Genomic DNA, 27,164 nt, shown 5'->3' with positions numbered 1-27,164 from the left:
TTGATATTTGTAATTGTAATAATAGCAATAGGACTTACACTACTACTTGGCTTTCGAGACAGTTTTTAGAGAAGCTAATACTAGAGAAAAATTTTTTTGAATTACTGTAATATATAAATTAATACATAAAAGATTGAATGTAACTATGTGTGCCTGATCATCACGGCTAAATTACAAAGTCAAATGAAATGACTTGTGGTATATAGTTAGGCCTTAATCCAAACTGGGATGTTATCATACCACTTTCGTTATAATACATATCCTAAGGGGGTAGAGGGATCAGAATTTTTGCGAAAAAACTGAGTATCTCGCACGCCGTTAATCTTACGGAGCTGAAATTCAGTACATTAACTCTTTATTGAATGTGCCCTAGCATTTTTTAAATTCTCCTCTATGGGGGGAGGACTTTATACACACACACACACACACACACACATATATATATATATATATATATATATATATATATATATATATATATATATATATATATATATATATATATATATATGGAGAGAGAGAGATCTCCGGAGACTATATAAGTGAAGACCAACTCCCAAGCAGCCAGAAGGAGTGTAAGTCGATGAAGACACAGTTATTGTATTGAAACTGTTATGTGATACTTTTTTTTTTTTTTTTTTTTTTTTTACATATCTCACAGCCTTGCTCAGTGTGTTATTGTGTATTAGTACAAAATGGAAATAAGGCCTGTTAGAATAGCTGTTTTTTAGTGTAAGTTATTGAATATAGCAAAGCTAGTATGGGTCAGTTAGTTATCAAATTCAATATCATTCAAGATCTTTTTTATGAAAAATCCCTCAGAGGTGTAATTCCCTTAACATTGTAACCAATTTTGATGGTTTAGAAACACTGACGCAGTAGCCACCTTAAAAAGTTCACTAGAGACCTCTATGAAGTCCTTAATAACTTAATGTAACAATGACGTAACCATAAACGTAACGTAACGAAGCAGACTACTTGTCTACTCTTCATCTATTTTGCAGCGGCCTCTATTCTCAGTGCTTGTTTAATTGATTGGCCTTGGGATTCGCAAAACTGACTTGTCACACTTTGCACAAGCTTTCAGTTGAAGCGTGGTGATAAGGTAGTGAACAAGATTTTATTTCTGAGTAACTTAACGCAGAATGCCGAAAGTGATTGTGCTCCTTAGTTCAGTGCGAGATGGGAGGATGGCAACCAGAGTTGCAACCTTCGTCACTAAATTTCTAAAACAAAAGGGTTTGGAAGTCACTATTTTCGGTAAGTTCATTAAGTTCATGACATTGTAGTTTTTTTTTTTTTTTTTTAACATAAGTCTATACTCAGGCCCGATAGTAGGCTACTGCTCATAAGGGAGTAGGAAGTAACTATCCCCACATTTAATTTCCCTTCGTTCGAGGGGCGGCTTACTTCAAGATAAAGCTTTCTTATTTCATATAATACGATACAAATATGAAGATACAAATAAAACATGAAATAGGTATACCGAGGGGCGGGTCAACCATATGTGCTGCACGTGCACTTGTGCTAACGATTAGTTTTACGATGCAGCAAAACTTGACATAAAGTATACGACATCATAAAATAAAATAAAGTAAAGTCTCTATTTTATTTCTAGATATTTACTTTAAACGTACATAATTCCATGATATAATTCTTTGGATATTCAAATTTGAATTCCCGTAGCTCCTATCCTTCTGGTCCATAGCACCTTAAATTTTGCTTATTTTAATTTCTCATGATGCTCTATCAGATGTGCTATGTGGCAATCAGATTTTAGCGACAACTTGTGGGACCCTCCCGTGTAAGATACATTAATCCCTCATGTTTCAAACCTCAACTCTCATTGGTTCATGAGGAATGCCGCAAAATCAAAAAAGTGGGATTAATTTATATCTCAAGAATGGCTCGATTGATTTTGTTCAAACTTGGATACAGGGCCGTGCCGTGGAAAATCAGCGCCCGGCACCCCCATACATATATTCCAAGCAATTTTTCCTGTCTTTTTTCCTTTTTTCTCCTGAATTTTCGCCCCCTTACTTCGGCGCCCGGAGCCGTTGCCCCGCTCGCCCCCCACGGCACGGCCCTGCTTGGATGTATGTATAGGTGTGTACAAAAGCTTTGTCTGAAAAAAATAATAGCTCCCCCTGACCATTTCCCCCTAAAAAAAAATCGATTCAATATTTTGAGCCCCTTTTGACCTGTGATGGTCTGCGAGCACAATTATGAAAAAAATAATTTTAGATGTCGCTTTAACCCTACAATCACATATATTTTTTCCGAAATTGTATCACGGGTACGCTATGGTCAAAATTAGCCATAACCTATCATACCACACCTAAAATGGGGTGATTGCAAAACGAACAGCTATTGATATAGCTTTAGCATATTTGCTACGTGAATGAATGATGAATCACACCTGAAAAACACCAAACTCACTGAGGCCCGATTTGATGGTCTGTGGCGTCCCCATCTCCATTTTGAGCCAAACAAACTGTTGATATTGATGTTTATTTCATGAATCAATCAGCCTGAATATGAGGTTAAAATTGCCATTACACCCCCGTAAATATCCCATTTGGGGATGCCTGAAGTTTCAATGTGAGTGTTCATATAAAAAATCAATGTTACCTATACCTAGTGTCCAATCAAAGTGAAATAACCTCAGCTGGAAAGAGAATAACCATCAACAACATAATGTAATGCAACCTTTGTTGTAGTGTCTCCCACAGGTCCTGAGAGGGGGGATGGGGATAAGAAGTAGAGTAGTGGAAAACGGAAACATTTGAATAAAAGGTATTTTCATCCAAGAAATAGAAGACAATATAATGCAAACGGAAAGTAAGTTACATGTAAAAAGTACAAATATGTCAATGTGTGAAACAAGTACGTATGAAAGGAACATTGTAGTACGTACTTCAGTCCTTGTCACTGTTTTCCATTATGACCACACAAATGTCGTAATCGAACATTTGGGCTGGTTTTGGGATCCTCGACAAATATCTTCCATAACTAAGGTAATAAATAATGGCAGCAACATGGGAGCAAGAGCCAACTGTTCGCAATCTACATATTTGCACAGTCGCAACAATACCTAATGACAGTTTTGTAACCTTCTGTATTTGGTTTTAGATAAAGCATTTGTATGTCTTGAATGCACTGTTGCGTTGAATGTCGTTTTCAATATCTTGTCGTCGTTTTTAACATGCTGCATATTAATATTACCTCTTTCATCCAACATTTCAGCCAAATAACATATTGCCTGTTTATATTGGAAGGATCCACAAAACAATCCTTTCAAACCGTGGCAGATCTAGAAGGGAAAAACTGGGGACGCCAGCCATAAGCCTGACTATAAAGTATATCATTAGTTTACCATAAACTTTCAAAAATATATAAATAATAGGTTCAATTAGTGTTGTCACTCGAAAAACTGGGAGGGCCTAGGCTCCCCGGCCCCGGGCTAGATCCGCCACTGCTTTCAAATATTTTTCGGTCATTCGAGGAAAATCCTCAAGATCCTGTGAAGAAATAGATGTAAACGGAATTTCTCTTTTCGCAATTTCTTCTGTTCAATAAAGGCTGCAAAAGTGTTTTCGTTTCCTGAAGTTTTCGCAGATTTCATGATTGCGGTGATTGCGGAGTGGTTTTCATCTGGCGTCACACGTATGGATAATTTATTGTGTAGAAAACTACGGGCCGATACTAGCTATCATTTCATTGTCAAATATTTCATCCAACAAACGATACTTTTATTTCAGCATTCCATGTGTAGCTTCAACTGCCCAACGAATTCTTGTTACAAGCCCGTGTCATTTGCTTTTCCAATGGACAATTGCAATTTTGTGCCTTTAAATGCAAGCATAGGAACTTCATAACCTTTGTCCTCAATATAAGTTTTACAGGGTCTATATTTTAATCCATTGACTACTAATTTACTAATATAAAAGTACAGTTCTTATGTAGATGGGGCTCTTGCCCCCCTCCCCCAAGAAAAATTGCAACAGACGCTTCTGGCTGTCGGTATTCCTTTTTTCGCTACAATTTCACACAACCACAAATATTCATTGTTTCGTGTTTGTTTTAAAGTGATAAGGGTGTTCATTCTAAAATAAATTGTTAAATATCAACAGTTTTACTATATCTCAAACTAGGGAGGGGGCACCACAGACCATCAAATCGGGCCTCAGTAAATTTGGCACTTCAGGTGTGATTTCTCATTCATTCACGTAGCAAATATTCTAAAGTTACATCAATAGCTGTTCGTTTTGCAATTACGATGATGATGATGATGATGATGATTTTTAGTTTAGCGTCCCTTTCAGCAGCGAGGCTATATGAGACGTGGACCTACTGATTAACGTGGAATCCGAACCACATGAGCTCCCGCCGGGAATCGAACCCGGGTCTCCCACGCCAAAGGCGAGTACGCTAACCGCTTAGCCACGAGGGAGCTCTCGTTTTGCAATTACACCCTTTTAGGTGTGATATGATTGGTTTTGACTGATTTTGGCCATAGCGTACCCGAGATACAATTTTGGAAAAAATATGTGATTGTAGGGTTAAAACGACATCTAATTTTTTTTTTTTCATAATTGTGCTCGCAGAGCACCATAGGTCAAAAGGGGTTAAAAATATTGAATCGAATTTTTTTTGAGGGGGAAATGGTCGGGGGGAGTTGTTATTTTTTTTCAAACAAAGCCCTTGTACACATCTATATATATATACATCCAAGTTTGAACAAAATCGATCGAGCCATTCTTGAGAAATAAAGTAATTCCACTTTTTCGATTTTGCGCCATTTCTCATGAACCAATGAGAGTTGAAGTTTGAAACATGAGGGCTTAATGTATCTTAGGGGTACCTATATACCACCCATTTGTCTCAAGATTCATCTGGGACCACTTCACTATACTTATCCACCCATGCCCTTTGAGATAAATGTTAAGTATTTATACTGTCCTAGTGTAGTCATCTCATATATTTTTTAATTTTGTCCCCCAGACAAAATTCTTTAGAAGGAAGCTTGTTTTCCACGACTTTTTCGTTGCTTTTTTTTTTAATTTTTCGAATGTTTTTATTTATATTTTAAATGAAAAAGATAAAGCTTTATGAGGGTCCGTTGACACTATTGTATCATTTATCACAATCTACATTTTGAGTTTCCTTCATACGCAAGCGACACGTTCTGCGCATTCGATTACTTGAACATTGATTAGCTCAAACATGGAGGGTGTGCCATCCAGTTTTGGCGGACATTCAAAAGATTCGAATGTTTACTTTTGACTTGAATTTGGTCTTAGAACAACTTAAGGGCTTTTCGCTAAGTTCACCCCTACTTTTGGTTTTCCTAAGTTTAGTTAATCACTTAACAGCGGAGACTATCGAAAATGTAGAAAGTAAACAACACAGCATCTACAAAATACTATTAAAATAATAAGTGGTTTTAAACCTTTTCTTAAGTCTTACATACCGGAAATGTGGATATGCGGTTTATGATATTATAATTTCATTAGGATTAGATTTCTGGGTTTTCGGCAACTATGGCCATGTTAGCCCGTTACACCTACGAGGGATGATGTCCCTGGGCAATCATACTGCCCGGGAGTTGGAGAGGAACAATGGAATGGGGAAGAAAGGGAGCGGCCTGGGACTACTATTTTAGGTATGATCCCGGCATTTGCCTGGTGTGAATGAGGAAAGATCTCACTCAGGGTGGCTGGCCTCAAAAAGCTGTTACACTTTTTCGACCGAGGGTCTCCACTGAGAATCGAACCCAGGACTAAAGGTGAGAGTGTTTTAACGACTACGCTACGCGGAGCCACAGCATCATAATTGGACACTCAAATGTATACGGCATATGAAAAGTCTTGAAAGCAATTATTAGTTGATGTAATAGCATGTTCCATTTACTATCTAGCTCACTTTCAAGGGCGCCCATCAGGGGGGCAAGGTGGGGCGCTTGCCCCCCTAGAGGAAATTGTATTTCAGAATATCGAAAATCCAATAGAATTTTTACATTAATTATAGCAAAATTTGGAACTATTTTTGAAACGTCGCTTATACTTGCTCCCCCTTGGAAACCACAACATGGGCGCCCTTGCTCACTTTCTAAATGTTTGAAGTTCTTAATTGTCTTCTAGTTATTCACTAAAATTCAAAACATAGAGATGAGTTTATGGAGATCCTCAGGTGCCCATATAGACTGTTAAACGTCGCATCCCATCTTTGTCATATACTCATTAATATGAATTACATGCTTCGATGGAAGTTTGAAATGCACTTATTAACAGTTAAGTTACAGTAAAGTATCCGTAATACGACACATCGAAAAAGATAAAACCCGAATCTTAACAAGTAGCAATCCGTTCCTGACATTCGCTTTTGGTTTGCAGATGATATGGCGCTTGTTGCGAGATCTGAAGAAAAAATCAATAAGATGTTAGAAAACTTGAGCAAGGGCTGTGAAGAATATGAGATGAAAATAAATGTGAGAAAGACAAAAGCCATGGTGATTGAAACGAAGCAGTCCGTGTCAAATATAGAAGTGGGAGGGGAGGAAATAGAACAGGTGACTAGTTTTCGATATCTGGGTTGTATTATTAGTGATAATATGAAGATTCTTCAAATTTAAACTGTATTTCGACTTCTAACGTAGATTATAGGTCCACATTTCATGTAGCCTCGGTGCTGAAAGACGCTAAACTTCAATCCTACCACGATAATTCAATAAAAGGGAAATGATAAAAATTCAGGTCTACTCAAGTGTTAATTATCTTCAAATTTCACATTAAACACTCCAACCGTTCCCTCACTTTGAACATTTTATGAATAGAAAATGGGAATTAAACTATTTTTAAAATTTCCTCCTTTCACCTCTTTTAAGAAATTGAATTCTCCAAAACGCTGGGGTACCTGTAAACTTATATTTAGTAAGAAAGTTATATACCAAATTTCACCTCTCTAAGATGGAGGATCGTGAGATACTCTATTTTAGGTATGCATCTTGAAAAGCTCTTCGCTCTTAGGATATTTTTCTATACGTTTTAATGAAAATGATACATATTAAAAACCGGCTCGATGTTAGTGCTAACTGTTTGAAAACTAATTTAAAATATTTCAGCCGATTCCCCGTTATGATAAAACGGACAACGGTCTTTAATATGTATCATTTTTATATTTTTGGCAAAATACATAAATTGCTACCTTTCTCCTCTTAAAAACAGAATTTTCGAAAACACTGGAAGACATGTCTGCCTGCATATTTTTAATAAGATGTTTATATGCTGAGTTTCATTTACCTAATTTTAGAACCACCTCTGATATCCTGTATTTTTGGTATAGACTTTGAAACTCTCTTCCCTCTTAGGATAGGCATTTTATTCAAAGTGACAGTATAAAAACTCGGTTCAAGGTAGATATGTGTATTATATATGTTCAAAAATTCATTTCAAGTGGTTAAGAAACTTTTTTTCCATGATGAAACAACGTCCATTTCATTCTTGTAGTGCAGATAATCAAATTTAATTTAAGTATTGTAAAAATTAAATATGCAAATGCAATTGTAGTTCTCCATATGAACAATGATGTAGGTACTCAACACCGCTGAAGTAAATGTAATCTTCTTCTGTTCCTTCCTGTTTATTCTCCATTATACTTTTTGTCATACTTAAAAAAAAAGAACTACGCCATCTCAAATAATGGCCTAGCGAGTTATTTTCCGCTTTTTAAAAACTGTCTCCAGTAATCATATTTCTTCTGGATTCTCTTCCCAATACATGTTACTAGCTTACTAAATGCATATTTGTCATTATTTTATTGCCAGATCCTTTGGAGTTGAATTTGCCCATGGTGAAGAAACCTCTTCATTTCTACCAAGATCAGAGTGAAGCTCCTCAGGTGTTAAGAGAATGTAATCAGCAGATTCTTGAAGCTGATGGATTTGTTATAATCACAACTGAATACAACTGTGGAGTTCCTCCTGCTCTAGCCAATATACTAGATCATTTTCCTCCGTTGTCATTTCGACACAGACCTTGCAGTCTTTGCACCTACTCAATGGGTAAGTTGGATTTTGATTTACTTTGAAATAGCAGTAAAATATTTCTGCATTGTATAGTTAGATGAGTCAAAATTGAAGCAATTTCCTAATAATTGGGGGGCGAGATGACTATATCATCCATCTATGCTATCAGAGTTGGCCGTAATACGTGACGGGTTCAATTATGAACACTTTGATCGGTTCCAGGCTCCCAACCAAGTAACATCAGTCCTAATCTGTTATAGACTTTATATCTCTGTAGTAAAATGGAAAACAATCAAAATGTGCACTTAAAATATACATGCGAGTTGATAGACCGAACAGTAATCTTCACTTTAATATAGAATTGCATACAAGTAATTAATAATATTTGTATATTACCTCTGAAAAGTACATAGTCATAAAACAATTTGTATTAATAACTGTGAAATAATTTATTTTTTTTTCAAAACAAACATGCATTTTTAAATGTAAATTTAAAGAGCACTGTTGGAAACAAATCTATTTTTTGAATTTCTAAAATCACTAATATTCATAAATTATTAACAGATCATATTATTATTTTGTTTATTATGAAAAAGTTACTTTCCTTGCTTTTTAAAGTCTTTTAGAATTTTGTAGTCATTCATAACATAGCATCAATAATTCTTAGCTTAAGAAACTATTCACTTGAGGAAATAACTTAAGAAATAACTTGTGTCCAGTCTTTAAATCATAACTTGCGTTGTGTTGTTTCATACTACTACTTACTTGTGTTCTCTGTAAAGCATGAAATGCTGTGTTAGATATAGGTATATAACAATGTTTGGTTCTGAATAGTTGTCAAGCAAAGAGCAAATTATACTGTAGCGCTTGGCCCTATTGAAACCAATCGATTTAAGTCTGGCCCTGTCTGCCATATATCCTAAACATAAAATATTTCAGTGTTTTGAAAAGTAAGACTATTATACTCAAGTTTAAATAAAATACATTAATTTGCATTTAGTTTCCTATCCAGAGTATATACGAGGGTTGCACTGAAGGTTTCGGGAGAATGATAGAACGCAAGAACATCAAAGTAAAACAATTTTTTATTGCTTTACAAAGTACGCCCCCTGTGCAGCAATGCATTGTTTCATGCGATAGAACCACATCTTAAAACAATTATGCCACTCCGAAGTTGGTACCAGAGCTCATTCGTGGCTAAGCGGTTAGCGTAGGCGCCTTTGGCGCGGGAGACCCGGGTTCGATTCCAAGCTCATGTGGTTCAAAGGATAGGTGCAGTCTCCTTAGGAAAACGACAGTGTGCAATTTCGAAGAATTAAACAGCATTATGGGATTAAAATATTATTACGGTACTACCATTTTCTAATACTTTGATTTGTTGGCGAAAAACACTACAAATATATTCAAAGCACATGCCTTTTGTAATAAAAAGTTCTACCATTAAACATAGTTTTCTGTTGTAATAACCCGCAAAATAAGCAAAATTGGTGAAAAAATAAAAAGTGTTATGTAACAAAGGGGGAGGGGTTCCGCCTTGCGTTACCAAGTGCGACAAGGGGAAGAGAGGGGATAAAAATTTGTCAAAAATAGCATTACGTTATATGTGGCGGCCTCTTCCCATGCAACATGTTCTTGATTGTTGGAAGCATAAAAAAAATCACTGGGAGCTAAATCAAGGAAATAAGCCGAATGTGTCATGACTTCAACGTTTTCCTGATCCAGAAAATCATTTGTGGCAGCTGCTGTGTGCGAGCCGGCATTGTCGTGATGCAGAATGATTCGACGGTTTTAGTTGTACTGTCTGCTCACATTCAGTACTTCTGGTAGACGTATGGTTGTGTACCATTCTGCATTGACTGTTCTACCATTCCCCAGTGGGACAGGTGCAATGTGGCCTAATTTACCAAAAAATGATGCAATCATCTGTTTAGAGATACTGCATGCACGAACAAATTTGGTTGGTTTAGGTTCGTCGCGGAACATCCACACATCTGATTGTTACTTTGTTTCCAGTTTATATGCATAAATCTACGTTTCATCACCTGTTACGATGTTAAACGCCAAGTTAATTATCCAGACTAGAATCGTTTCTTCATAGATTTGCACCATTTCATATGGGTGTCTTTTTGTGCTTGAGTTAAATTGTGTGGGATCCAACGAGCGCAAAGTTTTTTTTACACCTAAATGATCATGCAATATTGTTTGCATTTGGCTCATGCCAAAGCCTAAGGTCCCCTGAATTTCGCAATTAGTCATATGTCAATAGGTGTTAATTAATTTACGCACATCTTGAATGTTTTTGGGCACAATGGCTGTCGATGGACGACCTAGACGATCCTCATCACTCAGGCTGACCCGACCACATCTGAATTCCTGAAACCACCTGTAAATTGTCTGGGATGGGGCTTCATCAGGAAAAGTAGCCGTCATCCGACGAACACACTCTTGCTGTGTTAACCCTTTGCGAAAATCGTAATAAATCATGGCACGGAAGTCCTCTCTTGTTAGGTCCACTTTTGATCACGACTACCTCACTTCAAACTGGTGCCTTGCAACGACAAAAATTCCTAGTTACATACGGTTTTGCATTTAGAGTGAACAAAGATAACAGTTTATAACTGCAACAAAATCTAACAGATTACATTGTTCCCAGCAAGTAATTACCGAAATTTTCAGTGCCACCCTCGTACATCACATTTACATAGAATTTTGTTCGAAATATCGAGAACAATTAGTGCAGGCTAAACAACGCCAGATAAGTATAGTAGTTATTTACATGGGGATATGAATTTTACCATAATAATGATGTTATATGATTGAGAGACAATCGCTAAAAATCTCCTTAACAACTCCGCAACTATTCTTTTATATTTCGCACACCCGATGGAAGAAAAAGTCAAAATTACACATTTGAGGGAATATGATTTTAAAGTTTGTTATTCTATCAAAATCGCTCCCTAGAATACTGGTATTTCTGAAATCTACAGGTTAATTTGTTTATTTATGTTTATGGGAAAATACCGCCAGGTAGAGCTCGCTTGTCTCTCTATTCTCTTCTGAGCGATGATAAGTCAAAATTTCCAATTTTTTGAGTTGTTACACTCTTCCACCGGGTGTGTGATTTGTTGTGTTTTGTTATACAGGGGTTGGACAAAAAAAATCTGAAACGTTTGCAAAAGTGTGAAAATCATACCTAGTATGGTGTGGCGCCTCCTTTTGCGTCCAAAACAGCTAGGATCCGACATGGAAAGGACGTATACAGCTCCTGAATTGTGGTGTGTGGAATTTTGTACCATTGTTCCTCGAAAACATGCTCTAGTTCCTTAAGGGATGCGAGTGGAGGGTAATGAGACCGACCACGCCTTTCTAACTCACACCACAATGGCTCAATGATGTTCAGATCTGGTGATTGTGAGCCTCAGGGGAGGTGTGATAGCTCCTGATCATGCTCCTCAAACATGATTTCACCTTTTTCGCAGCGTGACAGAGTGCCAAATCATCTTGGTAGATGCCATCACCATCAGGGAACAATATCTGGGCCATGGGTAGAACCTGGTCCCCCAAAATTGCCTCATACGTCTTAGCATTCATCATTATATGCAGTTCTATGATGGGACCTGCAGAAAATTACGATATCACTGCCCATACTGTAACAGAACCACCCCCATGCTTTACAGTTGGGAGCAGACAGTCTGTATCATAGGCTTGCGACGGTGTTCTCCATACGTAAACACAACCGGTTGTTGGAAACAAGGTGAAGGTCGATTCATCGGACCACATTACGTGTTTCCACTGCTCATGAGTCCACGCCTTGTGGTCTTTGCACTACTGGGTACGCCTCTTCGCATTTACTGCTGTGACCAGGTGTTTGGCAATAGCGGCCCTGCCATGAATTTTCATTTTATGAAGTTCCAGTCGCACTGTTTTCGATGAAACCGGGTTCTGTAAGTCGGAATTGAGTTCAGACGTAATTTTCATTGCAGTGGTCTTCTTTTTAGCTGCTAAAATCCGTTTTAATGCCCTGCGGTCCCTATCTGACAGGATTGTCTTTGGACCACTGTTGTGCTTTACAGACGTCGTTTGCCCATGAATTGTGTATGCCCTTGTGATATTGGACACAGTGCCTTTCGATACCTCCACAATGTTCGCCACTATTGCCACTGAACCAGACGGGCACCAACGATCATACCTCTTTGGAAGTCTGTCAGGTCTCCCATTTTACCGCAACACTTTCACACCACGAGACGCACAGGTGAACTGGTTACTGCTGACGGAAGAGGAAGGTCCAAATGACACATTGAAAACAAAAAAAACGATCAGCAACCGCAACAAGTGTTGTACAGTGGAGGGCCAAACTTACGTGTCCTGTATGAAGTGTAGGGATGCGCACGAGACGAGTCGAGAAAGAATTTTCCTGACAAAATTCGAGTCGAGACACAGCTCTTCCAATAGAGAAATATACATTTTTCGAGTCGAGACATCGCTTTTACAGCCCATTTTCGAGACGAGACAGCCTCAAATCTTGTTTCGTGCGCATCCCTAATGAAATGTTTTTAGATTTTTTGTCCATTCACTGTATATCTCGATCAGATCTTGAATTTTAAGAAATAATGTTTTTCTGTATTAAAGGAAAGCACACGTGCAGGGATGAATTCAAGGGGTAGCCCGGGGGGAAATCTCCGGAGAAATTCTCGAAATTTCAATCACAAAATGTAGAAATTACTTCATCCAATTATTTGCTTTTCTTACCATGCGCGAGCAGACGAAATCCGATCTCGCATCTACATATAAATGATTCAACATGTAACATCTAAAATGCAATACCAAATAGTCAATAGAACCTGTGTTTCAAGATAGAATACCAAATAGTCAATAGAGTCTGTGTTCCTTAATGTTATGGGCGAGTTTGGAAGAACATGAAATTGTCAACTGTTGATGACAGGTTTGTGTTGTAGTAGGTAGTATACTCTCGCCCTATATTATATATTAGTAGGTAGCACTAGCACAGATTGAGATAGGAAAGGAAAGATAGGGAAGATCCTTCGATCATTCCATATGATCTCTGATGTCAGCAGACTTCAGTTGTTGAAAGTTAACAGTTCTTGCATTATTTGAAATAGAGCGACCTAAATCCTATTTTTCGCATCGGAAGTGACAGATCTAAATGTGTTTTACGATTGTTAAAGTAAACACACCTTTCTTTAACTAAATTGAAGTCAGTTAGAGGGTAAAATTCACATTTAGAGAGATCAGGAAGGGACAGTTGGGTCCCTGGGTTTGAAATGTATATAGATTTTATCAATAGAGTAGTAGTATATCAGTGAAAGATTGCTATTGAAGATGACGAAGATCCTATTGATGATTTCATGAACAAAGTTATTGATGTGTATGCACCGAAGAAGCCAAAACGAATATGCTTGATTTAGAATCAGAAGTGTGAGAAAGAATGAGAACTTTTTAAAAAATATTTCTATGTATGTTTGTTTTAAGTCAATTAAAATATTTGAGTTATTTTAAATCTTCCTGTACCAAACTTCTAAATTAATAATAAACATAATGTAAATAGGAAATAATAACAAAAATAATTACTGTAGATAGCAATTAAAGTTTAGTCTAAAATATTTTTGCAAGTCTTTATAATTATTTAATGTTTTAGATAAAATTAAACGATTCCTTTCTTTAATTATAATCTTACGTTGAATATTTATCGGTAATTAGTCTCAATATTAAGTAAAATGTGCATGGGAATGGAATTGCTAAATATGCTGATTTTTTGCGAAAATACAGAAAAAAACACCTCTCTCTCCCCAAAGAGTTCACAATCCCCCCCCCCCCTCCGGATGAAAATGTCTGAATTCAACACTGCATACGTAAGCGCATCTTCGTACATTGTATATACAAACTTACTGGTGTAATTCGGCGTCAACTTTGTTGGACAGCCTGAAAGAAATAGGGCGCTAATAAGAACTTAATAAACCTTTAAACTCTTCTTTCCATACTTCCACGTAATATTGCTCGTGTCATAAATACTAATGTATCCCAGCAAATGTCTTTTTAAAAACTGTATATTTTTTTATTCTTCTTCTTGTTAAAATCTTGTGAAGTAAATTTAAGTTCTAGTGGCTGATTATCTTATTGATACAATAATCATTTCAGGCTGGCATCTTTCTTTCTCATTGATACACGTTCATGTGTACATAATACACCGATACACCGTTGTTGTTTTCATAACGCCATAAAGTGAATACTGGTACTTGAGTATCAATAAACCAACAACATAAACGTGATTGATGTAATTCTATGAAATTATCTTTGCGGAAAACTCAAGATAACATAATATTACACTATCATCTTCATGATAACATTAATTTCATCATGAGGTTCATTAGATCTAAGGATTCAAATCACAGCCAGTAAAACCTTGGTATACCTACATGCATTTGAGTTATACCAGTTTGTTCTTTTGAAAATGCTATTAGAGATATACATATACGTAAAAAGGTTAATTTCTCAAGATGTGTTTCATCTAATTAAAACATTGATAGTAGTTTTCAAAAGAAAAGGAAATGATCTTTCGAACAATTAGCTCCCCCTTTCAGGGAATAAGGAGCGGTCTTAAATTTAAGAAACTTGTATGTCTTTCTTAAAAGTGATAGAGCGGATTACAAAGTTCCCCGGAAAATCGTGTTCCGTTACCCGGAAGAAGCAGTTAGGGTAGGGACATGCCGAAGATACATCGCGATCGAGGTCAAGGTTTAAGTCGTGGTCGCTACCTCGATGTCTAGGTCGAAATGGATGAAGGGCGTACATAGAGAGAAGGTCGTACCCTAGAAGTTAAGTTCTCAGTTTAAGGGTCTTCACCACAGCGAAATTAAACTACCGCTAAGTTTAGGGTTTTTCTGTAATATCTTCAAAACAAATAAAAATATTCGAAAAGCAGAAACGTAGTGAACTAGATAATACGATTTTGCATGTAGTACCTTTAACACAATTCACCTATCTGCTTTTGGTATGCCGCTATTTACAGAACCCGCAAAAATGTTAAATCTATCTACAGTTGCAAATCGAAAGCAGATAGATGAGTTGTGATAATGGTATCACATGCTACGTTTCTGCTTTTCGAATATATTTATTTGCCTTGATTGTATTACAGAAAAACTTTAAAATTAGCGGTAGTTCAATTTCGCTGTAGACCCTTAAGAAGAAACATTGCTATGATGCATAGGGTACAGCGGGGTAATTTGAATAATTTCAGACATTTTCTCATATATCTCGGAAACTGTAATTGGTATTCAAATATAAAATTGTGAACAAAAACTTTAAACCTTACTATTACTTAACAATTTTTCTTAAGATAGTATCTTAGATACATCATTGTGAAATTTGGGTATTCAATTTCCCCGCCGAAATTTCGAAAAACGTAAATGTGAGGGGCAATTTGAATAACGAGTGGGGTAATATGAATAACCAACAAAATAAACAAGTCTTATAGAAATAATGTATAAACTATTTAATAGTTAGATTGCAATTTCTACGGTAGTTGAAATATGCTAGTTTTGAATGAAAAGAAGTAGGCCTACATAAATTGTAAATATGCGTCGCCTATTGCTATATTTTTGAATGCAGGCCTACACTAAAAACATTGTTCAGAACACTGTCTAAGGCAAAGAGGCGTAATTGGTTAATTCATCTTCCACCGTTCGTATTTAACGACAACAACAACAGATAAACTGTTTTCGACCTTCTGCACCGACACAGACTTCGTAGAACTATGTCTTACAACGCTGGCAACGAATCCAGTCTCCCTTTCTAGCAGAACGTTCTGAATAGTAATTAAGAAGGCCAAAACAGCAAATCCTTGTTTGACTTTCATTGCCTGCAGCCATTTTTAGCCTTAGGCCTACAGTTTCGTCACTGGAAGGGGTAGAGGATATCAGTTTCTTTCGAGCATTCATTTGTTTTTTTGTTTTTTTTCTTGGCAGGTTCTGTATTAGCACTCTTCTTTCTTGTAGTGTCTTTGGATTTTGTTGCACCCGATGCTTGCGTCTTTCCTCGGAGGTGTTTTATTCTCATTGCCCGAATATTTTCAGAAGTTGGGTGGCATGATTTTCCTGCGACACGACGTCTCTTCTGCATTTAAACTTTTTCTGGGCTGGGAAGCACTTGTTGTATGGGTTCATCTATAGGCTTCGTTGGGACAAAGTTTTGAGAGCCATGACCGGAAGAAGAAGGCGCGTTGTTAAGATCTTCTTCCGGAGAAGACTGCTCCTCAAAATGTATAATAAGGCCATACGTTTCCGAAGGGGCGAATCGAAATTCGTCAATAGCTTGTGGACTAAACGGGTAGATACCAGTACATGAAAACCCATTAATTGCCCGTCCAACAGAAGCTGCCCACTTCTAGGCTTCAGTGAACAAAATGCAGAACTGAGATTTACTAATCACTGACCTCGGGTTTTAGTGAATCGAGATAGTTGCCTCTTGGTGGTAATTGACTTTAAGGGCCTTAAAAACAGAGCGATAGAGTGGTTATGATACGTGTGTTGTGTATGGAAGTAGGTAAAGCATTTCGATGTCCTGACTGGTAGAACTCTAAGGACAAACGTTGTGAGTAAGATTTTGGGTTTTAAAGTCCGGATTTAGGCTACGCCTTTGAATATTACTACAGGAGGTATAAAAGACCTTCTGGCATTGCAGCATGCTATCACCATTATATTTTCGCCTCGCTCAACAGGTGTTAAACTTACCACCTCTTTTCTACCCTTTTCTGCAAAAATTTTAGGAGTCTGTTATTTAGAGGAAGATTACTTTCGTCCATATTATAAATACCGTTACGATGGTTTATGGAGATCATATTCGCTCATTAATTTTCCCAGTAAGTCAAAATAAGAATTCGCAGTTTCCTTGTTAGCACTAGAAGCTCTCGCTTTTGACAAACAAATATAAAATAGCACGCCTATAGTTCTAATTTCACTGCTATTCAAATTGCCCTGTTTTGAATTATCCAAATTGCCCCGCAGTCGACGAATATTCCATTCAGAACGTGGTATGAAAACTGCTGATTAGTTGACGCCAGTGTACAGTATATCAATGCCCCACATGCTACTGATACGATTATAATCCAGAGCGGTTTCATTTTATCCCGTTAATAATAAGGAAAGCTTAAGGAAACAACGTTGAAAATTATAACGACCTAAAAATACACAAATTCGTACTTACCTTGCAGCAAACAAAAAATCGTATAAGCCTTCAGAACTGAAGGAATAGTTTGTATTTCTGAGAGCGACTTCTGCAAACCCACCTACAAATCCACCACAGGTTCATTAACATGGCGAGCCGCGTTTCCACTCCACCTGGCAAAATGCTTAACATTATTCAAATTCCCCGCCTATTCGAATTACCCCGCTGTACCCTATGAAATTATTCCATCAGTGCATAAAAATCACTGCGAAAACAGTTTATAAATAGGGATGGACGCGAGACGAGATATGAGAAATTTCAAAGTTTCGTCTCTTGTTTCGCAAAAATATTTGAAAAAGTGAAATGAAATATTTAAGTTTTACGTCCCACGATTATACCGGTTATGCTAAAGGAGACGGTGATGATGAGTAATGAATGAAATGATGGAATGAAGAAAGTAGGAGGAAACGGGAGAACCTCGAGAAAACCCACGAGCACGGTGTTTGTCCACCACAAAGTCCACACGGCGCGAGCTGGGATCGAACCTGGGACCCCAGGCACCGGAGATACATGCTCTACCACTTTTTTTTTTCATTTTTATTTATTCATGATGTTCTGAAATACAAAGTCCAGGTTACAACACTACATAAGAACCATGGGTGTTAAAACAGTACATAATTATGAAACTGGAATCTATACATGAGAAATATATATAAATACAAAGAGTCAAGACGTTGTACTCGTAAGTTCACACTACTAGGAAAAAAAATCGACTAATCAAATATGACATGTAAAAAATTGGCGAAATATTTGTTTTCCTCCACCCGACGCCGTAGTTTCCACCGGGAACGTTGCAAATAATCAAAATATTCAATTGCTGTACAGTGAGGTCTATTGTGAAGCAAGTAATAAAGAGTAGTACCGAGGAGCCAGGTAACGGTTGTGTTCCGAGTTGGCGGAAACCAGTGATTGTCAGGGAAAAGAAAAATGTTCGCCGTAAAATACTGTTTAGGTTTACGGCAGATGAGTGCCAGCCAAGTAATAAGTTGGTTCCAAATTGGTCTAGCATCTAAACATTCCGAAAGGCGATGGTGTAAGGTATCTCTGTGTTCACAAATAAAGCATAAGTCAGTATGACTGCGATGAATAGCGTACAAGCGTTCATTGGTGGGAATCAGATTATGAATTGCTTGGTACCACAGACTTTTCACTTCACTGATGAGGAGATGATGATTCAAATTCTGCCAAATCGCGGACCAGTTGTGGTGTGGATGGTGCATGATTATAGAAGCAGTTTCAGAATTGTCGTGCTGTTATTGAAGTATGGTGTATAAAATGCGTGTATTACCGGCCTGTTCTGGGGACAAGGTGGGTAGATATGCCCAGTTTAAGATGAGGTCACGTAGATAGGATGGACAAAGATTATCATGGCGTAAGTGAGGAGGGTTATTTCCATGAAGGCTGGCTGTCCAGCACGTTAACCACTGTGCAGTGTGTGAATGTGCATTTAAAGACTGTACATGTATGTTTTTTAACAGTAGTGCTTTAGCTTTCTGTCGAATATTAATCAAATTGAGACCACCGTGAGCATACGGGAGGGACAGAACCGACCGTCGTACTCGGAAAAGGCATCCTTTCCATAGAAACCACCCATTGAGGGAGTCTATTTTCTTGGCATACATTTCTGTTAAAGGAAAAATTTGTGCCATATACCAAAGTTTGGAGCAAAGGTAGGCGTTAGCATACCATACCCGTTGATACAAGGGAAGTGCACGTGGTTTATCTGCTTGACTTTGTATACGCATTTGGGTTATGATCGGGTTCCATATATGCTGCTGTTGATTTTTGGCATCATTAGTGAATGTAATACCAAGAATTTTAAGAAAGGAGACCGACTGCACGTTCCAAGGGTTCGGCGTGGAATCCGGACATTGCCAGTTATGAAACAATAATTGCTTCGATTTATGTGTATTGAGCATTTGTCCACTGAGCAAAGAATACCGCTCAATATGTTGCATTGCTTTCTGAAGATGAGAAAATTCAGTACAGAGTAGTGTAACATCATCTGCGTATGCTTGGATATTAAGCTTGTGAAAATCATGTAATAGTGGATCTTGGTCCCTCGCAATTTTTTGTAGTAGAGGGTCAAGTCCGAGACTGAATAAATATACCGAAAGTGCGCAGCCTTGTCTGATACCACGTTTAAGGTCTATAGCAGGTGACAAATGACCATTTAAATGAACTTTGGAGGATGCATTGTTATATAACGTAGTAATGAGGCTGATGAAGGATGGAGGAAATGCATATGCCTTAAGTACCGCGTAGATATATTGATGGGTCATACTGTCAAACGCTTTCCGGAAGTCAAGTGAGACTACACAGGCTGGGAGACGTTTAAACTGGTAATATGAAATAATATCTCGCAGTTTGGATAGTGCTGCTTGCATATTATACGTAGGATTGAGTGCAGCTTGATAGGGGCTGATGAGCTGGCTACAGATGGGTTTTAAGCGGCTAGCAATCATTTTGGTCAATATTTTAAGATCGGTATTCAGAAGCGTAATGGGACGAAAGTCGTCAAGAGAAAATCGTCCGGATTTTTTAGGAAGGAGTATCAAGATACCATCATTCTGTGGAATATTAGAGGCGTGCAATAATTCATTCATTATTTCAAGTACTGTCTGACCCACAATATCCCAATATTGCTTATAGAATAGGTACGGGAGTCCATCAGGCCCAGGGCTGGAGATATTATGAGATTTCTTCAAAACACTCATCAATTCCTCGATCGAAAAAGGGTTCATGAGGGAATCCAAGGCGTCGGGAGGGGCATGCGGTAAAGGAAAATCTATAAAGTCTTGTATGTCCATCAACGTATCCTGAGGTGTGTCATACATTTGCTGATAATAACGAACAAACTCATTTTGAATATCATCAAAATTGTAGAGGGTTTGTTCCCCACCTACATTAAGACAATCTATATATTTGGAGGTATTACGGTACACATTGCGCATATAATGATAGAAGGTGGTCTTTTCATTTTCCAGTTGTTCACCAAGATGTGTGCGGCTGTACAACTGAGAAAAAAGTTGATGTTCAACTTGACGTAATTTGGCTTTAATGTGGTTCATGAGAGTAAAATTTTCCGGTGTGCTCGGTTGTGACCATATGTCATGCAGAATTTTGTAATAATATTCCTGGGTATGGAGAAGATCGGTCTTTGTTTCGCGAGCTTGCCATTGAAAGAACGAACGAATTTTATGTTTTGCGTAAGCTACCCACCACTGATTAAGGCTGTGGTAATAGCGCTGTTGTTTACACCAATACTGCCACTTACGAAGGAACAAGTTTTTAATATCAGCTCGGTTTAAAAGTCGAGATGGCAATTTCCAATATGAGCGACCAACAGATCGACTCACAGCTTGTTGGAACTTGCAGGTAATGTAGACGGCTACATGATCAGAAAAAGAGGGGATGCGCAAGGCCGCTTCTGTAATATGTAGCCGGCATACGTCTGGTATATAGATCCTATCTAAACGTGATTGTACTCGGGCGGAGCGGTACGTCATTTGTCGTTCTGCATGACATAATAACCAAACGTCGCGTAGGTGAAGCTGTGAGATAAGAGTTTGCATAGCCTTACATGGTATATAATGTCCTGACGTGTCTAATGGTGATTCCACCGCATTCCAGTCTCCTGCCATGATAAGTTTGTCTGGTACTACTGGTAACAACGGCACTATGTCTTCATTATAAAACTGTTCCCTGCGTAAGCGGTTTTGCGTCCCCGATGGTGAATAAATGTTAATAATTGTGAACCCCTCTGAGCGGCAAAGAATTGCCCGCCCGGAAGGTAAACATCTTACATCGTCCACTTGTATACCTTTCTTGTACAAAATAGCGGTTCCCCGTTGATGTTCACCTTGATTAATAATAGCAGTATATGCCGGTAAAAAGGAAAATGAGGAGAATGCCACTTCTTGAAACAGAAGAAAATCGGCATCAATTTGCGTTACAAATTGTTGCAGTAAGCATTGATTAGAGAAGTTTGATATAGCATTTAAATTGAGTGTACAAAATGACCGCGCATTAGGCAGAGGCATATTACTGTTGGAAACAATAATACTACAACTGCAGAAAAAAAGATAAAGGCAGACAAATGTCTGAGGGAAGAAAGTACAAGGCCAATCAACATATCGATGCACAATACGTAGAAATATGCTATGGAACTGACTCTGGACCCAGACTATTTTGTCGAGTAGATAGATTCAACAGACAACTGATTAGCATGTTTTTCTACTTTTTCCACTGATGATACTGTTTCTACTTGGTCATTAGATGTTATGGAGGAAGTATCTAAATAATAACTAAAAGTTTCGGTTAAAGTTTCACACACATCACTCGAATGGGGGGAATCAGCAAGATTTGGCTTTCGTTTCTTACCTAAAGGCAGCGAATCAGCTTCCTCGTCCAATATATGCGTGGCACTTAATTGCTGTTCGGGGGTTTTACTATTTACTATGTTTACTCTCAGGGAAGACGACTCACACATTTCACTTGTTTCAGAAGCGCGCACTGGCGAAGGTAGTTCTTGAGTAGGCCCAGAGATGGCAGAAGGCATCACTTCACTCGCTATCGCTGGAGAAGTTAGAGACGAATGAGATGCATCAACGGGTTTGAATAAAGCCGGAAATGCAACTTCATCATTAAGAGGAGGCACACTATTATCACTTTTCGGCAGTTCATTTGGCGGGGTTCTCATTGGCGGTAGAGTCTCAGCAACTTGCGCATTCGCATATCGCCTGGTAGATGGAAGTGTTCCTTTAAATATTTCCGTCATCCGGAGTTCCTCAGCATGTTGCGATGCGGGTGGTTTTACATTTCTCTTCTTTGGGCAAAAGGACTGGACGTGTCCGGGGGATGCACATATCCAACACGTTGTTTGTTGCCCCTGGTACATCACCGTGGCTTTCTGGTTGGCAAAAAACACTTTGGATGGAATGGGTTTTTTCAGTTCCATGGAAATAATACGTACTCCATTATAAATAGGGTATGGGAGATATGCAGGCCATTTTTCATGAGTAACGTTATGTACAGTTCCATATTCATTTAATACATTCACTACCATCTCATCCGGCAATTCCATAGGCAAATCCAAAACGCGTACGCGAGTCAAAGCAGAGGCGGCGTCAGTAATTCGTACTTCACTTATCAGTCCATCACTGTGGCGGAAATTCACTGTTCCTGGGTTATTCGACATAAATACATTAAACTTATGCACATCACCTATTTTCACATATATACAATATTCCTCATTATGCAGTTGTATGGCCGTTGCCTCAGTTAATAAGGGTGCGAAGTTCTCACTTAGCCATTTATGTATCTCAAGTGCTAATGGCCGCCTGGATCTTGTACTCTTATCGAATTCGAATTTCACAGTATTCGTACGAATATTCTGGGACATCCTGATATCAATGCAGTATATGCAGTATCAACACAGAAACAAATTTATATATATCACTTCTATTTGTCTATCTATATATATATACAGATAATGAAAGGCACTAATAGTATATCAATAACCAGTACTGCGTAGTTCAAACACTCACACCACAAAAACCGCACCAGCGACAAAGCACGTCCTCGCGGTATGAAGACTCGTAGCTAACTCACCACTGAGCCACCGTGAGGAACATTGCTATAACGCGTATGAAATTATTCCATCAGTGCATAAAAATCACTGTCAAACCACATTTTGAAATTGAAAGGAGCAGTTTATCAATAGGAATGGACACGAGACGACATATGAGAAATACCAAAGTATCGTCTCTTGTTTCGCAAAAATATTTGAGTTTCATCTCTTGTTCATCTCTATCAATATTCTAAATCAAAGGCTTTAACATTTTATTCAATTTTCTCTGAAGAAAATGCCCTCTTTCAGCACTCAGGCGAGAAATCGTTTCCCAGTAAAATTTAATAAATAAATAAATAAATAAATAAATAAATCAGCTATATCTTCAGGTTTCAAGGTGGAGGGGGTATTAACTGCAGCAAATGAAGTTTCGGCACTGAAATTCCATTATTCGACGTTTCCTCCCTATGGATACGTGCCTGTACTTTGGAGTAAACTAGTTTTGAAGGAAACAAGAAACTTCTTAAAAACTACTTCAAAACTTACATTTAGGTTTATGTTGATACATTGAACTCTATGTATTACTTCAGGTTTCTACATATACGGCCAAAAGAATGAACGAACATACATACATCCAAAATTAAATTTATCTAGCATATAGAAGTTATGAAATATACAGAGCGGTCCAAAAGTAGGTATACAATCCTGTATGTTTTATATATGTTTGGTCTGTATATCTATTTTTGGGTCACTGTATAAATCCAGTATCTCGAATTTGATTTATTTTTTCAGTTACATGAACTTCTCATTCATATCGTCACTGGGAAGCATTATCTCTCTTTCTTTTCGTTTTCTTTTTTTAAAAGACTATATTTATACCTAAATTTTACTTATAGCCAGCAGTGATCGCTTCCCATTATTATTATTATTATTATTATTATTATTATTATTATTATTATTATTATTATTATTATTATTATTATTATTATTATTATTATTATTTAGTTTTATTTCCTTGCACTGAAGTCCTATTTTGATTATTAATCATATAGTGCACAAAATTCTTCGATCTGTAAAGTGGGTCATTCGTTAATAATTATTTCTTTCTGGGAGATTTTTCTTCTGATCACAGTATATCATTGTTGATCCAAAATAACAGGATACGTTTGTTTCATACATCGATATTCATAACATAATATATAATATTGCTTCACGGTCATTATGTTCATATAGTTTTGTTATCTTAATATATAAAGATCAAAGGCGCAGGATTAATATCAAGAGCTTTTCATTATTGATTTTAAATAAAACTTTCGATTGAAATAAAAATTCCAAAAAAATTTAGATTGATAGAAAAAATAATTTCAACTTGAACAATACGGTTAATCAGCAATAGTGACACAGGATTCTTTGGTTAAAAAAAAAAAGATAAAGTCGTCTGCTCTGAAATTCACTGGGCCAGCCATATTGTCACCGTTTGTAGGGCGGTTGCTAAAACAATGCCAATGGCGTTATCGTATGTCACTCTGAAGATAAGTATAAATTGCAGATAAATAAAGTTGATACAGTTATTCTTAAATAACTTACATGTGTTTAATAGTCTGATTTAACTAATAGCAAGCATATACCGTACTTACCGTAATAAGAAATAAACTTACAGTATTATACGAGGATAAATCAATATATTAAGATAGACATTTAGATGGTATTCCATAAAAAAAAAAATGCATATACCAATGTCAACGGCGATGTGCATTCACGTAAAGGAATACAAGTGCGTAAAAGATGCTCCAACCTGAGCTAAGTGGTCACTACAATCTAATTTTGTATCAATTTCGGTTCAGCGAAAGCGAAACTGAAGGCTTAGTACGGGGCAGTACAGGTAGAATATATTAGTAGCACACGTTTGGTCACCAAGGTTCCAATGATGGGCCCTTTACATTCTTTTAATTTCTTTGAAATAACTTTCAATTTATTATTGTTCTTCTTGTTTCCTATGTCTGTACATACATGAAGCATGTCACTTCTTGTACATTTTTTTATGATTATCATTTGAAAATCTTGTGCTTTACCAAAGAAACACGTTAAGGTGGCGGTCATAGGGCCGTTTTCCTTATGCATAAGGACAAACAGACTGACAAATCCAAAAACAACTTTTTAGACGTGTGAGGTGTAAACTTGTCATTTATTCCTTGTTCGTTGAACGTATGGCCTCTATTATTATGTATATAATTGGAAGATTCTATACATAAAGTTCACTTTTTTGGCATGTGGGAGCTATGGAACTTGTAAATCTCGTACGGTTAGTAATATCAAAATTTTAATTAGATTTCTTATCTCCTAGCGTCGCTCAAAAGTAAAAGAATCATAGTGAAAAGTTCCCCATGTACTTGCACAAAACTGAAATCACCGTATGTCCAGAAATGCAACATTCATTTTCTGTTATATCTCATTTTAGCAGAACCATGAAATAACAATTTGGCCATTGTATATTAGTTAGAAATGACCTTGCAAGAAATTACTTTCCAATTTTCCCAGCAGGAGCCAGCTGTTTGGTTTCTTGAAGGAAGAAAAGAATAGCATTGTAATGAGTACTAAATGTTGAAGTTAACATAACTCACTGACGCAATGCCCCATGACGAAGCTTACGATTGTAAATGCGAGAGAATAACGTAACAATATTCCAATTTGTATCTCACTGCAGTTTATATAATTTGAGTACTTTCTTATTTCCCACTGTAGAAATATTTATACATTCGTAGTGATAGCCGGCAGACATATACAAATTTAGAAGCCTGATTTTTGGGCACAGCACAACTGGGCTATGCCTCAATATTTCAGTGTGAGTTCTATAAACTGACAGCGAGCTGGAGGCTGGGGCTCGAGCTCCAATATGATTAGTGCAAGACGTTGAGGATTGAAACCTGAGCCCTAGTGAACGCTAGCCTTATTGAGAATAGTGACCCTAAGCCCACGCGAGTGTGAGTAGTGAACCCCAATTACAAAATGAGCAATTCCCATGCCCGTGCCATCGTGATTTTTTACCTCTTGGAATTTGTAAACTGTCGGTACTCGGATATTCCAAAAACAAAGTCCAATGTGTCTACAGTAACCTAATTTTATTTTCTTCTTTGGAAATGTACTTCCCCTTATTTTCCTACCCGAAGATCTAATAGAGGCGTAACATTTCCTAGAAAACTCGTAGATTCTAAGTTTCTTAAAACAGAACGTCAGAGTTCATGATATGAACAGGGACGGATCCAGAAATTTTCTGAGGCTAGCGCAGGTCTGGAAAATAAATTTAAGACATTTATGATATTTGGTTCGCTAAATAAAAATGTGAACTTAGGTGTTGTGTAAGCGTAATACGTATTTATCTCCATATTGCCGAATTGAGTGTTAAGAGTAGAGATACATCCAAATTTTTATATTTCTAAATAAACAGGCTAAATTTGAATAATTACAATTAATGTTTAGAATCACATTAAAATACCAGATTATCTGAGATACTAAACCGTTGAGAACAATGAGTTTTACTGCAGACACGATCAAAAAATACTTTCATGCCAGAGAAGAAAATATTTCTTAACGTACCTCTGAACCACGTTACTAATATCCCTCGTCCTGCCCACAAAAATGTTTTCACAGTTTCAGAATTTCCAGAATAAAATTCAACATCTTGATGGCTTTCAATTGTTCCTTAATACAAACTTCACACCACTTTAGAATTGACTCTTGTAAGATTAATTTCCCTGTACGCACTGATGTAACTTATTGCAACAACGATAGCATACATTACTAAAAGTAACTTATTGTTTACGGAGTTTTAAGACGACAATAAAGAGCGAATTAACTCAAATATGGCTTAAGTGTTTGTCAATTAGCCCTACTAATTTTTTTTCTAATAAAACGCCATTATAAAGTTTTAAAAATACAAATTTGTTGAGAATGTAAACACAGTTTAAATAGATGAAATCCTTCTTTCGGCTATTTATACCAAGGATATTATAAATGGAGGATCTGCCCATATGTGTCTTCATCCCATTAAATCGGTGAAGCCAAAAAGCAACCGAGCATCGGCACGTCTGATTGGCTACTCTCGTTTCTACCATCGTCTGATTGGCTACTTTCGTTTCCGCCATGATTGTTGGCTCAAAACATTGCGATCCTATTGGGCGGAGTGGGCAGAGTAGGGGTGGCGAAACTGTGACGTATGGCTTCAAGATTTTGTTGTAAGGGCAGATCCTCTATTTTATAAGATCCTTGATTTATACGCTGTGCAGATCAAAGCACACGGCAAAACAATGAATTTAAAAAATAAATTTA

At 37.3% G+C, this 27,164-nt stretch overlaps 1 protein-coding gene across 1 annotated transcript in view; it reads left to right on the top strand.

Moving 5' to 3' along the window:
- Positions 1 to 962: 962 nt before the first annotated feature.
- The window catches only part of LOC145694058 (FMN-dependent NADPH-azoreductase-like), a 29,782-nt gene continuing 3,580 nt past the window's right edge, over positions 963 to 27,164 (top strand). The window contains exons 1-2 of the mRNA XM_081770201.1: positions 963 to 1,260; positions 7,826 to 8,062. Of these exons, the coding sequence (XP_081626327.1) occupies positions 1,146 to 1,260; positions 7,826 to 8,062 (352 nt within the window). The 5' untranslated portion in view covers positions 963 to 1,145. The remainder of the gene's footprint in view (positions 1,261 to 7,825; positions 8,063 to 27,164) is intronic.

The sequence above is a fragment of the Thermobia domestica genome, chromosome 9 (genome assembly GCF_964235325.1).
Source record: "Thermobia domestica chromosome 9, izTheDome1.hap1.1, whole genome shotgun sequence".
Taxonomy (NCBI): domain Eukaryota; kingdom Metazoa; phylum Arthropoda; class Insecta; order Zygentoma; family Lepismatidae; genus Thermobia; species Thermobia domestica.
The sequence above is the reverse complement of the archived record's forward strand: the minus strand, read 5'-3'. Positions and strand labels throughout refer to the sequence as shown.